Source organism: Helobdella robusta (assembly GCF_000326865.2).
Source record: "Helobdella robusta unplaced genomic scaffold HELROscaffold_2, whole genome shotgun sequence".
NCBI lineage: Eukaryota > Metazoa > Annelida > Clitellata > Rhynchobdellida > Glossiphoniidae > Helobdella > Helobdella robusta.
In genome coordinates, this window is record NW_008704083.1 from 5,997,391 (window position 1) to 6,013,622 (window position 16,232).

General features: G+C 31.7%; 2 protein-coding genes across 2 annotated transcripts; one reads left to right on the forward strand and one right to left on the reverse strand.

Moving 5' to 3' along the window:
- Positions 1 to 5,367: 5,367 nt before the first annotated feature.
- On the forward strand, positions 5,368 to 11,145 carry HELRODRAFT_64096 (hypothetical protein; the record flags this gene model as incomplete). Its single annotated transcript, XM_009017472.1, has 19 exons — positions 5,368 to 5,499; positions 5,802 to 6,010; positions 6,122 to 6,239; positions 6,374 to 6,477; positions 6,623 to 6,692; positions 6,846 to 6,972; positions 7,054 to 7,189; positions 7,690 to 7,816; positions 8,074 to 8,556; positions 8,697 to 8,948; positions 9,146 to 9,252; positions 9,358 to 9,446; positions 9,649 to 9,863; positions 9,972 to 10,033; positions 10,104 to 10,164; positions 10,245 to 10,376; positions 10,479 to 10,646; positions 10,833 to 10,887; positions 10,958 to 11,145. Coding segments are annotated over 19 exons (2,835 nt in total), but the record flags the coding sequence as incomplete, so codon positions are not given.
- Positions 11,146 to 11,659: 514 nt separating this feature from the next.
- Positions 11,660 to 14,406, reverse strand: HELRODRAFT_160520 (hypothetical protein; the record flags this gene model as incomplete). The annotated part of the gene is made up of 7 exons (XM_009017473.1): positions 11,660 to 11,791; positions 11,845 to 11,907; positions 11,987 to 12,085; positions 12,486 to 12,566; positions 13,368 to 13,527; positions 13,907 to 14,067; positions 14,242 to 14,406. The coding sequence occupies 7 exons, from the start codon at positions 14,404 to 14,406 to the stop codon at positions 11,660 to 11,662; spliced, it is 861 nt and encodes a 286-aa protein (XP_009015721.1).
- Positions 14,407 to 16,232: the final 1,826 nt, after the last annotated feature.

A 16,232-nucleotide genomic window follows, 5' to 3' on the forward strand; every position in this document is an offset into this window, starting at 1 on the left:
AATAATGACAACAACACCAACAAAATTTCCGATCGGCACGTGAGATCAACAACAATGACAGCAACATCTCCCACAGCACATCCCAGCAACGACGACCCGCCACACACGACAACATCCAATCATGCAACGCACGCCATCCAATATTTCGCTAATGATGAAGTTACAAATTTGAATGACGACGAAAATGACTTTGACGAAAAATTTCTCAATCTAGTCGTAAGCTATTTTTATTCATTGTTTCGCAAAACAGGGGTGTAGCCACAAAAAGCTTTGGAGTTGAAGCCCCTACACAAGATATTTTTCAGTCAATCAATTTTGTTTTTTTAAAGCGCCATTTTCTGGATGTTCAACAGAGCTCCTTAATGAATTTTACTAATAGATGGGTCTTGGGATCCGCTCTGAACTTCGTAAGTGATGGAGAAGATGGAGAACTTCCAGGGAATAGGATCAGAAAAATCAAAAGCAGATTTAGCGTAAGAGTTGGTAACATGAATTATAACAAGTGAGAGCGAGAAGACGATCGAAAACCGGGATGTTTAGGTTAAATATATCTGAAAACTCGTGAAATAATTTAGATTGAGAATTGTACATTGAATCATTAAAAAGGATTTAAATTAAGTTAGCAAAATCTCTATTTGAATTTTATGAAATATGGTTTCAAATTTTTACTGCTTTTTAACAACAAATTAAAGTGGAAAATGAATGTAGAAAAAGCATAAAAAAGGTCATCAATTTTTTTTTTAATTTTAGCGCGTTCCCACGCAAAAATATCTATTCACAATCCTGTTGCAAACAGCAAAAACAATTTCAATATTATAGTATTTTATCTACTTCGTTCCAATTTATATGAACTTTTTCAGAATGTACTTGCGATAACTTATCTAAAATATGCAATCATGAAGGCGTTGCTATAGTGACGCTATGCGTTCAATTTCAATAAAGTACATTTAATAAAATATATTAATCTTATCATTGAAATGCTCAAAAGTGGATTTTATTTTATTTTAACAACTTCATCATCACATCATCTCATCACATTTTAATCATTATATCATGCTATCAACATCATGTTAATCATCACATCAACATAACGTTTTAGTTATTGTCATTACAAAGCCTTCATTATAACATCACATACAACCTCACATCACATAATCGCTTTACCGCATCATATCGCATTACACATCACCACAACGTCACATAATCACAACATCATCTTCATCCTCATCATCTTCATTCTCATCATCCTCAACCTCTCCAATACAGAATGACTTGGGTCTGGACGAAAATGCACGAATGACCGTTTTAAATTTTAACCATGAAAAGAAGCTACAAATGTACAGGCAGCATAGAAAGGTATTCATTTATTTATTCAATCAATCATTCATTCATTTATTCGTTCACTAATTCATTTTTAGTTCATTCATTTATTCATTCATTCGGTCAGCTTTTCTTCTCTTCAGTGTTTACACTAGTTCATTCATCAGCTTATGAATAAATTTGATTTGTTTGTTTGTGTGTAATAGAATTATAAAATTTTATTCAAAGTGTAATACCATAATAATCTTGTTTTTGTCTTACTGAAGCAGTGTCTTTCCATGGTTACTACAGGAAGGTAGGGCTGATCTGAAATGTGCCGATACATGATTTAGATGTAACGCCATGTAACGGTTCACGAAACTTCAAAAATTTATGAGAAAATCATGTTAAGCGGTCCAATGCAAACTAATAACTTACAAAATTATACTCACGAATGCGTGCATATTTTCAAAAAAAATAACAAATTCCAAAAAACCCATGTAACTTGCTTTAAAACGAGAAAAGTAGGTTTTTTTTGGAAAAAGGTGCAGGGCTATTTCTTATGTTAAAAATATGGTGTATGGAAATGTTATATGAAAATTGTAACAGGGTTACGGGCCACAGTTGAAAAACACCGCTCTAAATTATCAATATTTTCTCATAGAACCATAACCTAAACGAAACTCAGATGCTAAACCAATGTATAGTTAAACAACGGCATCTAAACTACTATAACCGCCGTTACCGACAAACAAATGTTTTATTACCATTTTCAAATATAAATCTCAATCTGATAATTATATATCGTACATCATTTCTACATTTGTACACAATTGTATTGGTATATTTATTATTGTTGTATTATATTACCTATTATAAAGATCACATTTATGCCATATTTTTAGTTATACAATTATATATACATATATATTTATTTGGGTTGAGATAAAAAAAAATATTTGTTAGTACATATATAGTTTTGTAAGTATGTGTGTTTGTTTGTATGTGTCTGCATGTGGGTGTGTGTGTGTGTGTGTGTGTGTGTGCATACATGTATTAAATATATTTATATATATTTGTAAATTTTTGTTCATATTTATCCTACAACTGGATTCTAACAAAATATTTACTCATCTAAAGTTTTGACGACAATACTTCTACTATTATCACTCTTATTATTTTTTGTCACGATTGTTATTACATTGTATTGTTATTATTATTATCATTATTATTATTGTTATTATCATTTTTATTGTTGTTGTTATTATTCATTGATCATTATTTACAGAAGGGATCAAGAATTAAAAACGCTTGAGTTGGTGTGAGTAGGTGTGGTCTGTTCTCATTCAACATTAATAACTTTTGAAAAATTAGTTTATTTTTCGGGCAGACTTGAATATAAAATTAAAATACTTTGCATTAACGTATTTTATTTTTACCCAAAACACAACAAATAGTTATTAAACTTTTCGATTTGGCATGAGCAAAAAATGATGATGAGGAGGAGGAGGAAGATGATGACTAATTTTAACATTTTCTAACATTTAATTTTATGAAATTCCAAAACCTTGAACCAGTGGCATGAATTAATAATGAATAAACATTTGTAGATCTGCTGAATTCTTCTACACTTAATTATATTCAAGCAATAATTATATTGATATTTTTTCTCAAATATTGTTTTCACATTCTGTTCGAAATGTCAAATCTTAATACGAAAGTATATTTCGATGCTGAAGAGCATTTTAAAAAAATTTGAAGCACTTCAAAAGCCATACTTGACATGAGATTAACTACTAAAATTATTATTTCTATCATAAACAAACATGGACATCTGACCTGTGCAATTTTGAAAAACTTTTATTTTAAATCTTCATCAAGCCAAATTTTGCAAACATAAATAAGAGAAAATAAGCAATAGTAATAAAAACAGTTACAAATACATACACACACACACACATGCAAGCGAACTATATATTGGCGTCGACTTTCTTTTTTCAAAAATTTGAGATTGTTTGGACTGCCACAAAATCATTTTTTTCCATTACGAGATAATAACGGTAAAATATATATATATATATATATATATATATATATATTTGTGTGTGTTTTATTTTGAAGATTAGCAATAATAGAATTAGCTATCTTATATCTAGAAATTATCTAATTACTTCATTCCCAATATAAATTATAATCGTCAAATTTTGGTACAAAATATCGCAATCATGAAGCCAGCAAGAGGGAATAACAATTTATATGATCCTGTATAAGTGTATAATACATTTGTGTTTTTGTGTGTTGTGTGTGTGTTTATAATACATTCGTGTATTGTGTTCGTGTGTTTGTGTGTGTATATGTATGTGTGTGTGTGTGTGTGTGTGTGTGTGTGTGTGTGTGTGTGTGTGTGTGTGCGTGCGTGCGTGTCAAATGTTCAACATAACTTGGACTGCTTAGACGACAAATTATATTAGGCATTTTTTTACTTGAAGTTTGTTTATTTATTCACCTCTGAAAGTTAATTCTTCTTGAGTGAGTAGTGTGTCAAACTTTACGAGCAACTAATGTTTACAACAATTTTATACCTTAGTTATGATTTATAACGTTTTTCATTTTATGATTTTGTGATGGATATTATACTCACGCACACGCGCGCGCTGAACAAACACACACACATTAAAATAATTTTTGGATTTATAATGTGCATGGTGTTTGGACGACGGCCTTCAACGAGAAAAACTGTACGAACATCTCAATAAACATTATCCAGGCATTATAAGAACCCATATAACATACAGAAATTATTGAAGGACCGAGTGCCACGTTGCTAAAAAAACTGACTTTCTGGGAAAATTGGTCTAATATTATTGTGAAAGCTTTTATTCGTTGGAAAACAACAGACAATTTGCAGTAAGTGGCTGGTTAAGAAATATATATAAATGTGCTGCATTTTCGGCAATTTACATGATTTAGTTGCATTTAAAAGTACTTTTACATAGGGTTCAAAATGTGATTGAATGATATTTAGCACGAAATCGCCAAACAAAACAGAGTGATCACATAAAAAAATTAGGAGATTGTTTTCCAAATTGCCTGCTTGCCACAATGAACAAATGAACATTAAACAATTTCAACTACGAGTGCAAACAAAGTACATGAACAATAACTGCATATTTAAATTTGAGCTAAAACTCAACTTTATTTTTTATTACGTGAAACATTTAAACAAATTAACAGCATTCAAATAGTTAATAGCAGAGTGTGAGATAATATTTTTGTATAGTGTTTTATGCGATAGAATAAAAATTGTTCATAGAACCAGCTGAAGTAGTTAACAAAATTCGTTTATTGTAGAATTGTAATTAAATCGTTTCCTGCTGTGCTGATTGTTTTGTTACCAAACATAATTTGAAGAACCCATTACTTAATAAGAATAATAATAAGAGTACATTACTTAGCATATCGAATTATTCATTGTAACATTGTAAAAAAAATACAGCTTGCTATGTTCATAAATTAATAATCACTCCATAAAAACCATTAAATTAATAATCTTTTTTTAAATTGATAGTCGAGAGACGAGCCAACGAACTACATATGCAAGATGAAGTTTTTCTCTCAGGTACTGATCACATTTTACTCTCCAATAAATATTATTTAAACGAACTTTCCTGTGTAACAATAACAAAATTACTCTTCACAGATCTAAAAAATAAAATTAGTTATTATAATATATTATGTCGGTTTAATTTTTTCTTAAAATAAAAAATTTTGAAATTAGGCTGTATAAATTTAATTGATTAATTGAATGATTGACTGACTGACTGATTGGCTGGCTGACTAACTGACTGACTGACTGACCGACCGACCGACCGACCGACCGACCGACCGACCGACCGACCGACCTACTAATTGATTGATTAATTGAATTGATTGAATTGATTGATAGAATGATTGATTGATAATTTTTTTTCTTATTTCTGCAAGCCCTTCTGTGAAGTTCCACTGAAAAACCAGACAGAAACGTTAGAGAGGTTGAGATTTCTCCTAAGAACAACAAGAGTCAGCTCCGTCGAACAGTTTTTCAATGCGAAAGGTTTCGACGCTCTGATCAATTACTTTAAAGTTACCACTAGCAAATATTCTCATGATCGAATCAACGAAGTTGTTATCGGATGTCTAAAAAATATAATGAATTGTCAGGTTAGCATGTTTGACTTTGTAAACAATATTTTAAATAACTTTATTGGTAAAATGTATTTGACCCAACTCAAAGTTTGAGCTATGTTAAACCAGTTTATGCTATTGATGTCATTCTATAATATCATTTTTAAAGCGTCGTGGAAGCGTCTGAAAGCATCAAACACACGGTGTATATAATAAGCATGAATGAACGCATCAGACACATTTGTTTTCGAATTCAGTCATTGCAACGGAAATACCAGACATCTTTACCACAAAACCATTGTGGTGCAGCCCAATTATATCAAATTTGTAACACACAGGAAGGTCGAAAAGCAGTACTAATGCACTCAGACGCTGTAAACGTGATGGCTTTAAAATCTTTTCCATCCGAAAACAAAAATGTGCGATCACGAACGTTGTGCATCAGCATCTTGAGTGCTCTCTGCATGGTTCCTGGCGGTCACAAAAAAGTCATACATGCCATGACTTACGCTCAGACCACGGTCAAAGACAGAACAAGATTTCAGGTGTGTTTCAAATCTAAAAAATTTCAGACCATAACATTGTTATTGATTTAAAAACTTGTACCCGATATTAATACAATGAATTGATACAAATCGTTTCACTTCATGCGCCAGAGACTGTTATACGATTTGGACGTTGAATCCAACTACGCCGATGATTACAAGTCATGCATTGAGTTGAAAACAGCCATCATCGCTTTCATCAACTCTTTAATAAATTATGGGCCTGGAGAAGTAAAGAATCTATCCACTTTTGAATAATCAATCCACTTTTTACTTAACCATTCCACTTTTCCACGTTTTATTTATTATTGCGATAATATTACCTATTATTATTATTATTATAGTTATTACCTTACCTAACTCAGAAGAGCATAGAATTCAGACTGCACCTCAGATACGAGTTTTTAATGCTGGGAATTGAAAGCATTTTCGACAAGCTAAAATTGTATGGGAACAATATTATTAATAAGTAAGTTAACATCACGAATAAAATTTAATTTAAATTAATTATTAATAATTAATTAATAAATTAATTTTATTAATTTATAAAATTTATTCAATGTAAACATCTTCTGAAAGTTTAATAATTATACTTTTATTCATTTTTTGAACAGGCATATCGATTTTTTCGAGCTTATAAGAAATAAAGATGAAAAAGAATTCGTAACTCTCTCTTCTTCAAAGGTTTGTGATTGTCGAAAGATTCATAACTGTACAATTTCTCCTTCCATATTGTTAATAAGAATTGAGAAACTAGCGCAAATTACGCATTCCTAATACAAAATACATTTTAAAAATATTTAACTATTTATTAAAAAACAAATAAATTTTGGATAGACAAGATTTGATAGCAAAAGTGTATCGTCGATGTTTGAAGCGTTAAAGCAAAAGTACATCGTATCTCCTATCTACACGAACATTCTGTCTATCTTATATCATTTGCTCTTAATCCAGAGTAAGTCTCGTGAATTATACTTTATACAACTCATGATCAAAGTTGGATATTCTGAAATCCTACAGCATGAACATGAACAAACAATTGCAGATAAATCTACAAGCACATGTCATCAGTGGAAACTCATTGACAACATAGTCCAGGAAATTTCTATCCAGTCAAAAGATGGAGACACTGCGGCCACTGTCGGATTGCTTGGGGACAGCGTGAAATCCATCATCTCCAAGTAAATTTTAATTAAACAGAAAAGGAGTTCAACGAGTTTGAAAAGTTTCTTGAGTTAGAAAGTGTGAGTTGGTAAGTTTCTGGCTGGTACAAACCGTTCCGTTAATCATAGCAACTTTAATTAAGAAATTATAATTTAACTATTTATCCGAAATAATATTTTTTATTAAAAAGATTTTGCGCTAAAAATTGCGATATAAATTGATAAATATAAAATCTTATAAATTGAGAGCAATATATTTAAAAAACATTAGAGAAAACTATATATGTTAAAATAATGCTTAATCGTTGTTCTGCCGCTGATACGTTTATTTTTATGGATATTCTTTATAATCTAGAAAAATATTTTGAGGAGAAGGCGATTAAACTCGTAACAAAGTTAAAGAGTTGGATGAATAGTGGCATTTTGTGACAGAAAATGTAGGTATAAAATAACGTAACAAACTATTTCCAAATAGTAATTTGAAATTAAATAAATAATAATATATCATGTGTTAACAGAATGATTCAGGAAGAGTCAGTGAAAGAAACCCAAAAACGACTGGTGGATGCCCAAAAGAAAACGATGGATCTGAAAGCTCTACTGGAAAAGAAAGAAAAAGAATGCGAAACCAAATCGGAAGAAAAAGTAAATTCACCCTCCAAAGATACCGGTTTTTTACATTAAGAAATTTTACGAAAGTTTAGCAAGCATATAAATTCTGTACATTTTTAATAAGCCAAGAATAGAGGTTTTAGTTATTTATGTTTTTCTGCATCAGCTAATTTTGCCGTCGTGTTAATTACATAAATTAACGGTTACAATAATCTACTGTTATAACAATGATATGATTAACCATTAGACATATTTTCTATACGTTACATGCTAAATTGAATTTTTTATAGGATATGCTTTTAGAAACTTTGAACCAAATGAAGATCAAGCTGGAAAAAGATGCATCTGAATATAAACAAACTATTTCAGATTTATTAATTCAAATTGAACAGTTGAAGTTAAGTTCATTTAAAAAATTTGAAAATGACAACGTTCCCAGCAACCAAGATTCGAACAATCATTTCAGCAATACGCCAACGACGCCTAACGCTGTTCCGATTAACTCACCTGATTTGATTCCATCACTCCCAGAACTTCCTCCAGAATGCCCCATGCCACCACCACCACCACTCCCACTATCACCACCACTCCCACTATCACCACCGGATTGTAGCATACCTCCACCGCCTCCACCACCATCATTTATCGGGCTTTCTACAAAGCCAACCAAAAACTGCCCGCAACCAACTCAACCGATGAAGTGTTTCAACTGGACCAAAATTCCAGAAGGAAAAATTTCCGGAACAATCTGGGAAAAGCTTGACGATTCTAAGGTTTATAGAAGATCGTTTTTAGCGTTTAGTCTATTCTATTCACGAATTTTTGTCAACTATGTCAATTTACATCAGCTTTTTGTTTTTAGTTTTTCATAACTACAAAATGCATTGAAATATCGATACATGGTGAACAACAGATATATTGCCAACTCGACCTGGATGAACTTGAAAAGAATTTCACAGCATATCACAAGCAGGACCAGAACATGGACGGAGAGAACAAAGGCGCGTTGAACAGATCGGCGAAGATACTGAGCCTCATAGATGGCCGAAGATCTCAAAACTGTACAATCATGTTGAGCAAGTTGAAGATGAGCAACTACGATTTGATTCAGGCCGTTAGAAACGTTGATCCCAACAACGAGCTGACAAAGGATATGTGCGAGCAGGTGAACTACAAGAGAAAGTTTCAATTGATTTTATTTGTTTGAATTTAAAAAATAACAAGCGAGATCAAAATAAGCTTGTTCTTATATTGTTACAACGAGTTTGATCTAATCATTATATTATTTATAATAATGTTACCATTGTAGAACTTTATCACTGTAGTTTTATGTTATAATTTAACGTAATAATTGAACAACAGCTTTTAAAATTCACACCAACAACCGAAGAAACTCAAATGTTAAATGAGCAAGCGAAAGAAATAGACAACATGGCTAAAGCGGACAGATTTTTACTTGAAATAAGCCAGTATGTATTGAACATCATTTTTAAAAAACACACAAGTGATCGTAAAAGCATTTAATTTTTTCAGTCAACAGCATTTAATAGGCAATAATTGTTAATAATTTTCAGAGTTGATCACTACGAATCATTGTTGAAATGTCTTTATTATAAGAAGAAATATAATGAAAGAATTAATGATGTCGTCCCTAGAGTCACAGGTTTGAATTTCGCTACATTTTGCGCTTGAACTCTTGCAAAACTGACAAAAACAGTTGCATGAAATTAATAGTTCGAATGACTATCTTGAAAATTATCTCGTTTTTTTGCGTTTTTGAAATAAATTTCAAAACTAAATCCAACAAAAACACAATTACAATGATAAACCAACAAAAAGTAGATTAATGAATGTACGTTTTTCAGCTGTATCCTCTGCCTGCCACGAAGTAACGAACAGCTCATCGTTGATGACGGTATTAGAAATAATTTTAGCACTTGGAAATTTTTTGAACAAAGGCCAGAGAGGCAATGCTTATGGATTCAAGCTTTCCAGTCTTACAAAAATTATGGATACAAAATCGAGTGTCAATAAAAAAACATCTTTACTTCATTACCTTGTGGAAATTATGGATTCGAAGGTTAAATATCTTATCACTTTTTAATTCGTACACAATATAAGTTTAACATTAAACTGATGCCAATATTTTCTTGTGAGATTTTTTGCTACGTTAACTTTCAATTGTTAGTTTCCTGACATCAAAGACTTAAGAAACGAAATGTCAGACGTAAAAAATGCTTCCAAAGTAGTGTAAGAGCTTTAAATACTGTTTAAAGTTCACTCAATCAATTGGTTTATAACGGTTTTTTTAATTTTACAGATTGCCAGAACTGGAATCAGAAATAAACAGTTTGAAGAATGGTTTGACAGACGTTGAAATTGTTGGTAACTGTTAATAAACTAATCAACTTCATACCAATTCAGTATTGTTTATGATAATTTGCAAACAACATGGCGGCAGGAGACTAAGTATCAACAAGAGAAACGGTTGATTGGTCAATCAGTGTTCTGTCAAGTCATGAACGAGTTTCTCAGTGTATCATCCTGCAGATTGTTCACATTAGCTGACCAGTTGCGGGAAATGAAAAATCAAGTACGTTGTTTTTTTACCATAGTTATATATATTACAAATTAATATTTGAATAATGAAAAAATTATTTAAAATTACAAACCTGCTTGCATTTTTTTATGATAGTACCAAACGGTTCTAAAAATATATGGAGAAGAACTGAACATACAGCCAGAAGAATTCTTCAAACATTTTGACCTCTTCCTTGATAACATGGACGAGGCCAGGAACGAAAATCTGGCACTCAAAAAATTGAAAGAAGAAGAGGAAAAACGAGCACTAAGAGAAGCGGAAGTGAGTAAATAAAATACTTATTTGCGTCATTTATTAGCAGAAACATTCCTGCACGTTTCTTACCCACTGTGAACGATTAGGAAAAAACAATTTCATCATATCTTCAGCGCAAAATTATTTTAATCATATCAGCTTTCTTGCGCCAAATCTCTAGCTTTTTAATTATTAAAACGTTGCTTTTGACAGCTGAAAGCAGAGAAGCAAAGAAGAAAATCTAGTTTAACAGATGGAACGCAAACGGGTAAGACTTTTTATTTTCGTAAAACTATATGCACTAAGATGAATTCATCAACTCATAAATTTCATTTAAGAAACGGGGGAATTCGATATGATGATAAAAACATTGATGACTGGCGAAGCATATGACGGAGTGAAAAGCAAAATGAAAAGAAATCAAGTTAAGAAATTTTATACTGCAGAAAAATCAAGCTCAAACATTCCACCCTCATATTCAGCATCGAAGATGTTTTCTCCTCAAGATAAAAGTCATTACAAGTAAGCGTTAACGATGGACCTTAACGTAAAATCATTTACCGACAATATTTAAAAACCATTTCCCGCCAACAGCTTCTCATTCTCAACCGGAGATCTGTTAAGTGATGATGTTCGTGCGGCGAACACTCTTCCCAGATTGATGGAAAGTAGGAAGAGGACTTCGACAACTGCATCATCGTCAGGTTGGGGATTGCCTGGCATCTGCGAGTCCAGAGAAAGAATAAAAGTCACTACCTGAACTTGTGCATTGCATATATAGTTGTACACACACACACACACACACACGTATATATATATATATATAGTACAATAGGATACACTTATTTTTTCGTTATATATATATATGGTGGGTATCTGCACAATTTTGACGGGCCTAACAATTCGAACTGTGCAATCATTATTTGTATGTATTAGTTATTTAAATAATTTTGAGAAATTAATTTTTTGTACAGATTTTCATACGACTTCAAAAGCTCGACATTTTTATATCCTAAAATGTCAGAAATGTATTTAAATTTTCAAACAATTTTGTGTTTCCAACAGTTGAGAACTTTTAATTCCTGAAAATCCATGTCATCTATTAGTTTGGTATTCTCTTCAGCGCATTTAATTTCTGACCACACATTGCTTAACTTCTTGGATTTTTTGATCTGAACAAAATTTTCGAATGTAATCTAGTTAGAATATTTGAAAACAATATTACTTCGATCGGACTGAACTCAGGAGCTGGCATAATTTTATCTAACAAATTTGACCATTTGATTAGCTGAAAGTTAGTAGAGTTTCAAGTTAATAAAATTTGTGGTTTTAATAAGTTAGATCAAGATGTAAATGTTCCATCTTACTTTAAAGAAATCATGAGTTAGAAAACCGGCTGCCAGATCATTGTTCGATGAGTTGTTAGTGTTTATTAGTTTATCCTTCAGCTGAACTGACGAGGTGACCTTCCATAAAACATTAAAAAACAACTTCAATGTGAAAACATAAACAATACACATCCTACATGTACATACAACTGCGTAGGAGTTATAACACGATCGTGATGAATTGAAGAGATTAAAACTATAAAAGAGATCGTTTTATTATGATTAATGATTTCATTTAATTTGCTTTCGCAAAAATTGAAAATATTTCAACTGCACAGAAACATAAATGTTACTGCACATTGAACTAATTTAATAATACTACCGAATTAACACACTACACATATATAAATGCGTATGTGAATTATTTATCGTTCACCAATCAAAATTTTTAACATCATCTTTTTTTATTGACAAATAAATTCAATGAAGCCCAAAATTTGAATTGCTTTCCTAATGAAAATAGAAAATTAAACTATACCTCTTTGAGAAATTCGACACACGCTTGTGAATTTTTCGTAAGATATTGATCTCTGCCCTTCAGCGGTATCATTATTAATTTCTGTTGGATAATAATAAGTGACAGAACTGGTAATAAACTGAGAAGAATTTACAGAAGTTAAACTATTTCAACAGACGGAAAAATGAAAAGTATGAAATACAACTCAGCTTCCTCAAGATTTCTGTAAGTTCAGATGTTCTGTAAGTTTTCTGTAAGTTCTGCAAGCACTAAATGACAACAGCCTACTTCATTACACTAATTGATTCTTTTCGTATTATTTTTCAGTTCGTTATTTAGTTTTAGTGCTATATTTGTTGAATCAGTAAATTTAAATTCAACAGGTATTAAGTTAAATACGGACTGGTAAAATTATATAATTTCTTTTTCCTACATTAACATGTTCAGTATCGTTACACGGTTTAGTTTATTTATGCTAGCTGTTAATGCAACTTATTTCCACTAACGCTTTCGCCTTTAGTCTTGAGATCACTTCATTGTCCCATGTGTTTTGTATCAATAAAACTTATCATGTCAAAATTAAATATCTTAAACATGAAACTAAATTTTACATAAGTGACATAATCGATTTATCTTGGCATTTAATACATTTGGGCATTTTTTATGCTGCTGTAATATCAAATTTACTGATCTGCCTTTTTTCTCAACTGAACAAAACTTTGTCAAGATTTAAAAATAAACAACACAACTCAAACCACAATAATCTTGCAAAACGGCGTACAAACTTTTCAAAGTTAGAATAACCATCACATCAAATTTGCAAAATTAAAATCCATTAAAATTGTAGACATGTACTAATTAAAAAATGTAATAAAAAAATTTATTATTGGTACATGCACTAACATCTCCCGTTAGCATCTCAAAAAGACATCTGCCCAGCTGCACGAAATCATTTGCAAAACAATCGAAACAATTGTCCTCATTCACCATTTGACTATACGAAAAATCCATCAATTTAGGATAACCATCACTGTTAAGAACCACCGACTGCAGCTTTAAATTGCTATAAATCAATTGATAAATTAATTATTCATCTAAGTTTAATTTGGACGAATTTTACTATAGATTTTTTTCGATAAATATTTGTCACACTTACGATTGCCATGCTAATGACATCAAGTTAAAGACTAAAATATTTTTATCATAAATTCTCTTCCTATAAAAAATGCATAAGTTGCTCGTGTGTTATCAGCAATTACAATTGATAGGAAATATTTAACACAATTCGAGCATACCTATCTACGTTATAAAAGCCTTGTTATAAAAGCTCTTGTAAAGTTTCTTTGCGAACTTTTAACATTCTTCACACTCATTCGTATTAACCTTTGATATTTTTTAGAATAAAATGAAACAGTTTATTACAACAGAGAAACGCATATAACATTAACCCATGAGTTATTTTTAGAGCATGCAGATGGTGTAAGGCCATCATAATGCTTGCAGTGTAAAACATAGCACGATATTCATCGAAATATTCATCCCAGAACAGATGTCTCTGCAAACTAATGCAGTTCACGTTTTCCATTACAATTACTCCATGTCCCTGAAAAATTGTTCCAGAGAAAGTTTTAAATGGAGCATGCAATTTTATTTAAAAGATTCTAAATGAATAAATTAAAATATAATAAGAATAGATCTTTTTATGATCAATTAAATTATGAAGTATTTTTCAAACAAAGATTATTTTCACATTTATCGAAACAAGCTTATAACTAACTGGTGTCTGGAAACAGTCTAGAATATTTACTATGAAGCTTGTTTTACCAGCTTTGGAAATTGTTTTCAAAATATAAATTTCTTTTTCAATAATTTCTATTGTTAACGGAGATTTAGTTTTTATTTTCAGAACACATTTATTCTCTTCAGCTTCCACATTTATCATCTTTCTAGCTGAAATGAACTTTTAAATGGTATATTTATTACAAATAATTTGTTCTCCGTAGGAGTGGTTTTTATTAGGTTGGTGCAAAATTAACGTCGGTTCAGTGGCGTCACTAGGGTTGGTGTCACCCGGTGCGGTAACTCATGGTGTCACCCCTCTCATGACACCCCATAGACATACAGCATTCTTAGCATAATTTATAAATAAATTTACAACGACAATAGAAGAAAAAATAATTCAAGGTCGATTTTTTTATTCTTTAAAAAAATTGTGATCTATCAAAGATTTTAGAAATAAAACTAAATAGAAAATATGTCACTTTTTTAATTGTTATTTTTACATTAAATTTTATGTCACATTAAATCTCAACTAAATCAGAACTTCCCTTTCCTCGCCTTTAAAGATGCAAACTTGTTAATTACTTCATCAAAATCAACTTCTTTTGCCAAATCTCTTTCAATTGATAATATTGCAAGATCAGAAAGCCTAGACTGTCCCATAGTAGATCGCAAATAGTTCTTTATACTCTTTAGCTTTGAAAAACTCCTCTCACATGAAGCCACAGACACACAGATTGTAAGAAATAATTGTAGGCTCACTGAGAGATATGGGAGAGATTCTAGGAAGTCCCATTCAACTATGAATTTCAAAATGTCAAGTACTGACCAGTCTTTGGCTTCTTCAAGATCAATCTTTGCTGCCTTCAGATATCTTCTCAGTCTTGGTATTTCTAATAAAAGCTCTATTTCTGATAACTCATCATAGAATGTGGTCAATTTTGGAATGTTTACCAATAACTCTTCTTCAGTAGCAGATATCAAACTCTTGGCTTGAACAACCTCAAACATGGCTGCTACTTCCTTGATGGCTCTTGATCTAATCTGGAGTTCAGAATGGAAACGATCAATACACTCATACATCGCTCTCTTGTTTTCTTCCTGCAGAGTAAGTCCAGCATCTCTCGTCTTCTCGCGCTCGCCTGCCATCCTCTTCTTGAACCTGGGTCTGCTCTCTACTGAAATTCCATATTGGTCTGATTTTATAAGTGCCTGTTCAATTGCCTGCTCCACAGGATGATTGCGCTTCTCATACATAAAAAGTCTTAGTGTCTCTAGCTTTGTCACCACCTTGTCAAGACTTAAGCCCTTATTCTGAAGGTACAGCTGCGTTAGATTTACTTCTTCAAGTACATCACACCAAAAGAAGAGATAGCACAGAAAAGTGAAATTGCAGATAGCAGGTAAAAGACCTCGGGCTGTACCTCTAGTGTCTAGATTTTCCCCAGAAACACTTCTCTTACTTCAACTTTTCTATTATGAATTTTCACATATCTGATAATTTCAGACATTTGGTCATTGTGTGATGCGTCAGGTGTGCTATCAAACATGATACCAAAATACCGGGCAGATTTTATATCCATGATAAGCTTCTCCTTCACATGATTTGCTAGGACATGAATAAACTCATTCTGAGTATTTGGTGCAAGATAAGATGCTGATGCTTTAGTTTTATGTGTGCTTTGCTTTAATCTTAATAGGTGCTCTTTTAGCACTGAGTCATATTTAGAAAGCATCTCAACCATTTCAAGAAAGTTTCCTTTATTTAATGAAGATTCTTCTTCATTGTGGCCCCGAAAAGCCAGATTTTGCTTGGCGAGAAACAATGTAATATTGAGCAGCCTATGCAAGATGTCTCTCCACTTTTTCTTCTCTATGTCTATCAAAGCAATATTTTCTGCATCAATTGTTTTGTGCATTTTAAGTCTCACCTCCAAGGTTTTCCATTTTTCAAAGCAATGCAAGTGAGCATCGGATGTCTCATGATTA